This window comes from Zonotrichia albicollis, unplaced genomic scaffold (assembly GCF_047830755.1).
Source record: "Zonotrichia albicollis isolate bZonAlb1 unplaced genomic scaffold, bZonAlb1.hap1 Scaffold_257, whole genome shotgun sequence".
Lineage (NCBI taxonomy): Eukaryota > Metazoa > Chordata > Aves > Passeriformes > Passerellidae > Zonotrichia > Zonotrichia albicollis.
Window position 1 is genome coordinate 3299496 of NW_027428429.1, and position 9852 is coordinate 3309347.

A 9852-nucleotide genomic window follows, 5' to 3' on the forward strand; every position below is an offset into this window, starting at 1 on the left:
GGAGGGGTTTTGAGCAGGTTTGGGGGGGATATGGGGAGGGTCGGGGGGAACTTGAGGGGGTTTTAGCGCGGTCTGGGGGTGCTGGGGGGGCTAGGGGGGGGAATTTGGGGAGGGGTCCTCGGGGGCTGTCACGATCCGTCGTCATGGGTTTCGTGATGGTTCATGGATTTGATCTCAGGGTGCACAAAGAACCGACACGGTACAAGGGGGTTTGCAATGATAATCGAAACAAATGCACCTTTATTGAATGAGCACAGCAAAATGCGATAGAGGGATTAAGGGAGAGAAAAAGATGGGGGAAGAGAGAGAGAGAGAAAGAGAGAGGGGATAGAGCTATGTGGTGGTTTGACCAGGAAGGAGTGGGAATTCTGGGATGCTGTGGTCAAACCAATGGATGTTCTGAGTTTCATACTGACACCTGGTGTAGCCAGTGAAGTTTGGACACACCTCCGAGAATACACAGGGGTTAAAAAGCAGGGCACTGCCCTTGGCAGGCTCTCTTGGAACGTCGCGGCGAAGAGGTCAGATCACCCTCCCCTGTCCAGTCGCTGCTGCTGGGCGGGGGAGGGGCAGCCACGTGGTAGGCCCTGGGCCTGGACAGAGATGGGAGGTGAGGGGGCTTCGAGGATGGAAGGGTGGAAGATCCCAGGGAGTCAGCCCTCGGGCAGCCATTCCCCCCCCAGGAGAGAGAGAGAGAGAGAGAGAGAGCCGGCGACACCGAATGTGATAGCCGCCGGCCCAGGAGGAGAAGGGGGGAGGAAGAGTGCCCGGCCGGAGCGGCAGCGTGTGGGCAGCGTGTGTGGGAGTGCCGCTCCGGGACAGACAGAGACTGAAAGTTTTAACCCCTTTCTTTCATGATTGGGGCCTTGCAAAAATGCTAATCCTCCTCGAAGCTGAATAAGAAGGGAGATAAGAGATGAGATGAGACAAGGACCTGGCCCGAAGAACGTGGAGATGATTGAATGGGAAGAGATGATTTGGAGTGGCCTTTTGGCTGGACTTTTCTTGTGGCCATGGACTCAGTTGTTCCTGTGACACAGACTGCACTTAGGGGGAAGCAGTGGCTCAGAAACCAGGAGGGTTCATTCGTGAGGACCCCCGGCCCCAGGGGGTTGGAAAAATATGGGGGGGACAGATGTCCCAAAGCAGAGACTGTGCCTTTTTGGAGTGAGACAAGGCATCCTTGAAAGACAACCCTAAAAGCAGCTCTGGTCCATGCGTCAGTGGTGAGAGCACTGGGCATGGAAGGAAGATGTCACAAGCGGCAAAAGGACTTTTTTCCGGGCGGTGCCGAAGTGACAGGGAAGCACACGAGGTTTCAGTGTGTCTCCAGGAGAAGCCTATGGAACAAGAAGGACTCCTTTCCTCTTCATGAACTGAAGTTTGAGTGTACTAAAGTGTCGTGCCGGGCTGGGCAGTTGGTGTTTTGGGAGAATGTATCGGATTGGGAAAGTCAGGTAGTGGGGAGGAGGAAAGTGGTTTTTTTGTAAGGTTTTCAATTTTTTTTTTCTTTTCCTTATAGTCTTTCCCTATTTTCCTGTAGTTTAGGTAATAAAGTGTTCTTTATGTTTAAGCTAAAGCCTGTTTTGCTTATTCCTGGTCACATCTCACAGCAGACACCAGGGTGAGGGCATTTTCATGGGGGGCACTGGCTCTGTGCCAGGCTCAAACCATGACAAGCTACCAAATGTAGAGACGAAGTCCTTTGGTCCAGTCCAGTCATGGATCCGCCTGTTACATCGGGGAGATCTCGAAGTCTCTCGCTAACTCAGAGGTTTTGATTATGATAACTTTATTGGAAATTGCGAGGGGGGAATACAGATACAATAAGGAATAGATGTAACAGGTAGTCCATGCTCTCAGCAGTAAGCGAGAGCCATTGTCTTCTTGGTGCAGCGGTCACAACCTGCAGGCAAACATCTCGCTTTGGTCAGCTTGCCTCCCCCACACACCTGCGCCGGGCTTGGGGTTTCAGTCCCAGTCCTTGGAAGGAGCAGAGGGGCCTTTTCACATGGGGGTTCCATGTCTCAGTCCTTGGTGGAGAGGCTCCTTCCATCTCAGTCTGTCTGTCCCGGTGGTTGTAAAACAGGTGAGGGTCTTCTGTGGGGGGACCACCTGAAACTCAGGAGAAGTCCAGCCAGGCCGAGAGGTGGGACAGCTCCCAAGGCTGTTGTTGCACAAAGGGCACGGTGCCCCTTCTTCTTCTCATCGGGCTCAGTGCAGCACACAGCAAACAACACCTGTGAGAACAATGGCTTAGCAACACTCTCAGGTCTCAGGCACATGACTTTCTCCCTTGGAGCCAGAGATTTCAGACATGGGGGTCTTCTCTTCAGTGGTCCCCCAATGATGATCATGAGGCAGATGAGGGAAAATTCGGACAGACTCTCACAAGCAGAAATTGGCAGGATGTGTCTGCTTCCAGTGCTTGTCTTGGCTGTTCCTTCGCAGTGCTCGCAGCGCCATCAGAGACACACCACATGTTCTCTCATGCCAGAGTCATCCCAATCTTCTGCACTTGCCCAGGTGCCTCCCAGGTTCACCAGGGAAAATGGCTGCTCGTGCCAGTCCATCCCCTTGCCCAGAAGGCACCCGCTTGTGTTTGGGCACAAGCTGCTGGCCACAGCAGACGGGCAGCACCCACAGCATTGGCCATCAGATGCTGGGCTGATGTTTTTATCCAGAGAGCAAGAAAAGCAGCCAGAAGCACACAAGGCAACTTGACAGTATCTCTGTAAGAGTGTCATTGTCCTGTGAAAGTCAATAGTGGATGGTGGTTTTGTAAGGCAGAAAATCACTTCCGAGCAAAAATCATTCCAGGAAGGGACAACAGCTTCTGCCTTCTGATGGATAAGTCAATTTGCCACTGCTGTCCAGGCCCATGGCCCCTCCGAGTCTGACCAAGTTTTGGTCTGGGGGTATTTTTGGGGTTAGTCTGGAGGCAAAGATCACACTGTCACTTGAATAATAGTGGCATATAAATTCCTGGCAACGATTCTTTCAATCAAGTAGGTGTTCAGGGCATCCATTCCCCAGTGTGTTTTCTGGTGCTCCTCCCTTACTAGTGACTACAAGAAATGGGAAGGGATTACCAGCTTCCCTTCAATGGTAGCCCACCCTTCTTGGTTGTATGTCCCTTTTTGATCTTTGATTAGTTTTCTAGCTTTCTTATTGTATTCTGGCTTACCTTCAAGGGAAATTTGTCCACCTGGAATCAGAGCTCCTTCAATAGTTACCTCACCTTTTGCTACTTTCTTTGCCTCTCTATCCGCCAGCTCATTTCCTTCTTCCAATTCTGAGCTCACTCTCTGGTGTGCCTTAATATGCATAATTGCTGCCTTTTCAGGCAGCTGAACTGCTTCCAGCAGCCCGACTATCCCGATCATCTCTTGTGCATGTTTGATGTTCTTTCCTTGTGAGGTCAGCAGTCCCCCCTCTCTCCAGGTGCTCCATGTGCATGCACAACTCCAAATGCATACCATGGGTCTGTATAGATTTTATTCTCTTTCCTCCTGCCATTTCTAAGGAAAAAGAAAAAAGAATCAGTGCAATTATTTTGGTCTTTTGTGCAGAGGTGCCTGTTGGTAAGGGTCCAGATTCTGTTATCTCTCTGCAGGTAGTGACTGCATATCCAGCACGTCGCTTTCCACTGGCAACGTGGCTACTCCTATCAGTGAACCAGGTCTCTGCACCATCCAAAGGAGTGTCCTTCAAGTCCGGGCATCTGGAGTAAGTAGCTTCAATGGTCTCCAGGCAATCGTGGTGTGCTGCTTCTCCTTGATGCCACTGAGAAAAGAAGCTGGGTTCACCAGGTTAGTGACTACAGAGTCCTTTGCCCAGCACTGACCTCATACCCCAGGTAGATTATTTTCTGTTTCACTGCCTCTGCCTTTTTTTTTTCTTTGATACTCTGTATCCTTAGAGCCGTAGGAAATTCAAAAGGCTCATGGTCCAGGCAACACATGCTTCCCTTGTCTGAGTGGATATCAAGAGATTATCCACGTACTGTAATAGCCTTCCTTCTTCTTGTGGAGCTTCCCGGGACTCTAGGTCTTTTGTAAGTTGTTCTCCAAACAGAGCAGGGGAATTTTGAAGCCCTGAAGGCCTTGAGGCCTTCACAATCTATGTGTGGTGGTTTGACCAGGAAGAAGTGGGAATTCTGGGAGGCTGTGGTCAAACCAATGGATGCTTGGAGTTTGATATTGGTACCTGGTGTGGCCAGTGGGGTCTGGACACACCTCCGAGAATACACAGGGGTTAAAAGCAGAGCTTCGGCCCTGGGAGGCTCTCTTGGGACTTCGAGGGACAGAGGTCAGATCTCCCTCCCCTGTGCAGCCACTGCTGCTGGGCGGGGAAGGGGCAGCCATGCGGTAGGCCTGGGCCTGGACAGAGATGCGGGGTGAGAAGGCCCTCGAGGATGGAAGGGTGGAGGAGCAGCCCCAAGAGACATCGGGCAGCCTTTCCCCCCCCAGGAGAGAGAGAGGGGGAGAGTCGGCGTCTGAATGTGATAGCAGCCGGCCCAGGAGGAGAAAGGGGGAAGAAGGGTGCAGCCCGGCCGGAGCAGCAGCAGCGCGTGTGGGAGTATCGGCGTTCTGAGACAGAGACTGGAAGTTTTAACCCTTTCTTACATGATTGGGGCCTTGCAAAAATGCTGATCCTCCTCGGAGCTGAATAAGAAGGGAGATAGGAGATGAGATGAGACAAGGACCTGGCCCAAAGAATGTGGAGATGACTGAGTGGGGACAGATGATTGGAGTGGCCTTTTGGCTGGACTTTTCTTGTGGCCATGGACTCAGTTTGTTCCTGTGACACAGAGACTGCACTTAGGGGGAGGCAGTGCCTCAGAACCAGGAGGGTTCATCGTGGAGACCCCTCAGCCCCAGGGGGTTGGAAAAATATGGGGGGGACAGATGCCCCAAAGCAGAGACTGTGCCTTTTTGGAGTGAGACAAGGAGACAAGGCATCCTTAAAAGACAGCCCTAGAAGCAGCTCTGGTCCATGCACAGTGGTGAGAGCACTGAGCATGGAAGGAAGATGTCACAAGCGGCAAAAAGACTTTTCCGGGCGGTGCCGAGTGACATTGGAAGCACACGAGGTTTCAGCATGTTTCCAGGGGAAGCCTATGGAACAAGAAGGACTCCTTTCCTCTTCATGAACTGCAGTTTGAGTATACTAAAGTGTGGTGCCAGGCTGGGCAGTTGGTGATTTGGGAGAATGTATGTGATTGGGAAATTCTGGTGGTGGGGAAAAGGAAAGTGTTTTTTGTAAGGTTTTCAGTTTTTTTTTTCTTTTCCTTATAGTTTTTCCTATTTTCCTGTAGATTAGGTAATAAAGTTTTCTTTATGTTTAAGCTGGAGCCTGTTTTGCTTATTCCTGGTCACATCTCACAGCAGACACCAGGATGAGGGCATTTTCATGGGGGCACTGGGCTCTGTGCCAGGCTCAAACCATGACACTGCTGCCGCCCTGTGGCAGCCGTGCCCTGGGGCGGCAGCGTGCGGCAAGGGCCGGGCTGAGCCGGCAGCGCCGCTGGCAGGGAGCTGTGCCACTGGGGCCGTGACAGGCTCTGTGTTCACAGGCATGGCCGGGTGGCACCTGAGGGGGCAGCAGCAAGAGCTGCAGCTGATCTGCACTGGTGAGTGAGTGAGGGCAGCGGGCTGACCGCGGGGGCTGGCGGGGGCAGCTGCAAGCCCTGCCCCGGCTGTGGAGGGATCTGCACCCGTGGGCAGAGCACACTGACATTTCAGGGCCAAGTGTGCCATTCGTGGCCAGCAGCTTCAGGCTGATCCCCTTGCTCCCTGCTCCCTGTGGGCCATCGCAAGAGACGGTTGGGATGGCCCTGGCAGGGGGCTCTCCTCGGCTCCCTGCACATGCAGGATCTGAACTTGCCTCTGTTCCTCTCTCTTGCAACACTTGAAGAAATGGCATATGACAGCAGTCCTGCAATCAGAGATGCTGCAGTAGAATTTTGTTTAGTTCTCCGAGCCGTACAGAGAGCTCCCTACTCCCCATGGCAGAAGCTGTGAGATCGATTCCGCAGTGCATGGAGGAAACGGCCTTGTCTGTGCAGCACTGCCTTGCTGTTCTGCTGGAGCTCTGCAGAAAGATGATCTGCAAGACTCTGTCTGCTGGGGCCTTTTGAGCCAGCAGGGATTTTCTTTTTGTTCTTCAAGATTTTTCTGTTTGTATTTTCGTTTTTGTTGAGTATAGAATATCTTAGAGTAGAATAGAATAGAATATCTTACAATATACAGAGTCCCAGGATCTTTCTTTTCCTGCACAGGGTCTGTAGGGCATAGGGGAAGAGGGGGAAAAGGTTGCTTGTACTCAGCCAGCTGCCCAGGCATGCAGGGTTGCAGGGAAAATGGCCAGAAGCCCCCTGGCCTTTGTTGGTTCTGCTGAAGCCTTTGTGCTGCCCACAGAGCGACTGGGCAGTGACTGAAGGATCAGCGGCATCCTCTCCAGCAAAGGGGGAACCTTTGGTTCCCGGCCAGGCTGTGCAATGCCCAAATCTGGGAGCATCCCCCTGCGTGTGGACTCATCTAAAAATTTGCTGTGGATCCTGGCTTTGAAGAAGGTGCCACAATCCAAGTCCATCATCTTCAGCTGGCCAGTGGCCAGGTCCAGGAAGAGGTTGTCATCCTTGATGTCGTCCTCACTGTCCCCAGCAGCAGCATCCCCACCTGGTACAGCTTCTCCAGGGGCTCCTTCTCCTTCCCTGGGGGCAGACCAGGCTCTCAGGGTTCTGTTCAGGGCCCCAGCTGTCAGGGAACCAGGACAAGCAAAACCAGCTGGGATGGCAGCCACCAGTGCTGGGCAGAGCAGCTCAGCTCCAGCACAAGGGCTGCATGTTCCCATCTGATGAGCCCTGGGAAGTGACACAAGCAGGACAAAAAGTCTGGGTTCCTTTGCTTCTCATTGCCAAGGCATGTGTGCAGCTGTAACTTACCAGGACCCTGCATCACAGTGTGCCTATGGCTCTCTCCCTTCTTCTAGGGCACATGAATATTCTGCATCCAAGGATGACAGAGCAGCTCTTCTAATGAGGGCCTTTCCAAGTCCAGCATGGATAAACACCGCCTGATCAGATCTTGGCACTCTGGGCAGAGAAACCAGAAACCGCCGGGCAGTTGGAGAAGGCACCTGTTGGCTTTGCCCCACCATTTCCATGCCCAGGCCATGCTGGATGTGCTCAGAGCTGGGTCTAAACTCTCCCATCAATTCCCTGTTTTGGAGGAGAGCAGGAGAGCAGGACATGTGCCACCTCCTCAGCAGCTGCCAGTGCAGGATGCTCACGAGCCTGCTGCTGGCTCCCAGCACTGGGATTCCTCCTGTGCCCAGAGATGAGGATCCACCTTGAGAGAGCCCTTGTAGCTGTGAGAGCTGATGGTCCCAGCTGATGTTCTGGCCCCTCCTGAAAGGGTGCTCCCTGCAGAGCATCTGGTGCAACAGGATGCCCAGGGACCAGATGGTAACTGGCTTGCCATAGTACCAGCCAAAGTGGCTCCATTCCGGGGGGCTGTATGACCATGTTCCTATGGAATACAGATGGAGTTCAGCAGGGGGATGCTGCTGCTCCCAGAGCCTGGCCCCAGCATCCCTGGGCCCGCGGGGGCTGCATCAGGGGCACACAGGGTGACCCACTGCCCTCTCACCAGCACCTGGGACTTGTGTACAGGATTGGGGTTGGGAAAGAAGCCACTGGTGATGGAAGAGGGCAGTGGAAACCATGGCAAGGCCCGACCATGACAATGAAGAACCCACTCAGTTCTGGGAATAACCATGCCCTCATTGTCTCTGCCTGCATTGCCCCAAAAAACATTATGAACCCAAGACAAACCAGGTGAGTGGAGCAGTCCAAGCCCTTTCTCACCTGCACACCAAGCTGGCTGGGGCACAGATTCTGCCCCCCCCTCTCTGCTACCCCCACTCACGGGTGTTTTTATTGGGCTGGCTGTCCCAGCCCCAGCCCCAGTTCTGGGCAGAGTGGTGGGCTAAGTCTGCCACCACAGCTGGAAGCTGGCTCCCCACTCAGCCCTGCTCAAAAGAAACTCAGCTGAAATCTCAGTGCCATGAAGGCAGTTAAAAAAGGGAGAATCCCTGCTGCCACACCCAGCTTGGGCTGTGAGATATTGGGCCATGGGATGCTGGGACACGGACCAACCACCTGCATGGGCTCACCTGCAAAGTGAGTGTAGGCTGTGTCTTGCAGGTAGGTGCCACAGCCAAAGTCAATCAGTTTGGCCTGCCTGGTGTCCAGGTCAACCAGGATGTTCTCTGGCTTGATGTCCCTGTGCAGGACCCCGCAGCTGGTGCAGTGCCGCACGGCCTCCAGCACCTGGCGGAACAGCTCCCGCGCCTCCTCCTCGGGCAGGAACGGCCGTGCCCCAATGAAACGCTGCAGGTCCTGACACCGCTCTGGCCGCTCCAGCACCATCACTAAGCAGTTGGGGAGCTCGAGCCACTCCAGCAGCTGGACCACACCGGGGAAGCCAGTGGACACCTTGGCCAGCAGCACGATCTCCAGGGGTGCGCTGGTGCCGTCGGGCTGCGGGAGGAGCACGATGCCGTCAGTGGGGCCGATGCCGTGCCAGGCCTGGGGAAGCCCTCAGCCAGGCCGGGATGCTCTGCGCCCTGCGCTGGCCCCACGCCCGCTCTCCCTCGGGGCGTCCTGGCGGCTCCCACCGTGCCGGGCCCCGGCTCATCCCCGCCCGGCAGCCCCGGCTTCTGCCGCTGGCCCCGCTCGCTCACCAGCTCGCCCCAGTGCAGGACGCGGTTCCGTGGCACCCTTTTGATGGCCACCTACAAGCCAAGGGCAGCGGCGGGCTCAGCTCGCCGCCCGCCCTGCCCAGCCCCATCTTCCGCCCTCCTCCTCCTCCTCCTTCTCCTCCTTGTCCGTCCCCTCCTCCGGTGCCCGCCGCTGGCCCCTCCGCTCACCGGGGCGCCGTCCGAGAGCCGCGTGGCCACGAAGACGCTGCCAAAGCTGGCGCGCCCCAGTAGCCAGCCCAGCCTGTCCTGCTCCTTCAAGCCCTGCTGTGCCTTCCCTGCGGGTGGGACTCGGCTGTCAGCGGTCGGCCCGGGGCCAGCAACGGTCCCCGAGCACCCCTCAAGCAGCCTGGGCCGGCCATGCCCAGGCGTTCGCTCCTGGGAACGGGACAGCTGCGGCTCGGGGCCGGCGGCCGCGCTGCCGAGATGTGAGGCTGGGGCCGGGCAAGCCTCAGCGGAAGCGGCGGGAGCGGCCGCGCCTCGTGTGTCTTCCGCGGGCCCCGGGAGGAGCCGGGGCCGGGGTCGGGGCCGGGGCCGGGCTCAGGCCAGGCGGAGCAAAAGGGAGGCGATGCCACCCCCGCCCCAGGCACTGATGCCCGCCTGGCAGCGCCACCGCCAGTACGGCCAGAGCCGGGCGGAGGCGAGACCGCGGCGGGACGCCCAGGGACAGGCAGGGGGCAGCCCCGCCCGGGGCCGGGGGCATGGCCCGGCCGGGCATGGGGAGAGAGAGACTGGGAGAGGAGGGGACACCGGGAAAGGGAGAGCGGGAGAGGGTGCGGGACTGCGGGAGAGGGAGAGGAGAGGAGAGGCGAGAGGGAGTCGACAAAGGCGCTTCTTTCGCTGTTTTTGCTGCTTTCGCTGCCGCTGCTGCCGGTGCTGTTGCCGCTGCCGCTGCAACTGAAGCACCTGGGCCGTTTGTCCCCGTTTCCGTTTGTCCGTTGCCCGCTCGCTCCCGCGCCGAGCCTGCACTCCCGGGGGGCAGTCTCTGAGCCTGTCCAAACACGAAAACTTTGCCGTGTTCAGCCAAGACCCAAAGTCTGGACTCTGGGCTGTGGTACAGGAATCCCCTCGGTCACTGCTGTGCAT

General features: G+C 56.3%; 1 protein-coding gene across 1 annotated transcript; it reads right to left on the bottom strand.

Moving 5' to 3' along the window:
* Nucleotides 1–128: 128 nt before the first annotated feature.
* Nucleotides 129–9852, bottom strand: LOC141727884 (serine/threonine-protein kinase pim-1-like). Its single transcript, XM_074534171.1, has 5 exons — nt 9591–9852; nt 8938–9044; nt 8752–8802; nt 8182–8548; nt 129–238 (listed from the first exon to the last, which is right to left on the bottom strand). Exons 1-5 carry the CDS (start codon nt 9850–9852, stop codon nt 129–131), a joined length of 897 nt encoding a protein of 298 aa, XP_074390272.1.

Bases quoted from the DNA above. Each gene is read 5' to 3' on its own strand.
- LOC141727884 (XM_074534171.1), bottom strand. From the start codon at position 9,852: ATGCACAGCAGTGACCGAGGGGATTCCTGTACCACAGCCCAGAGTCCA. The intron at 8,803-8,937 runs GTGAGCGGAGGG...CTTGGCTTGTAG, and splicing joins GGCTCTCGGACGGCGCCCCG to GTGGCCATCAAAAGGGTGCC. The intron at 8,549-8,751 runs GTGAGCGAGCGG...CTCCTCCCGCAG, and splicing joins TCCTGCACTGGGGCGAGCTG to CCCGACGGCACCAGCGCACC.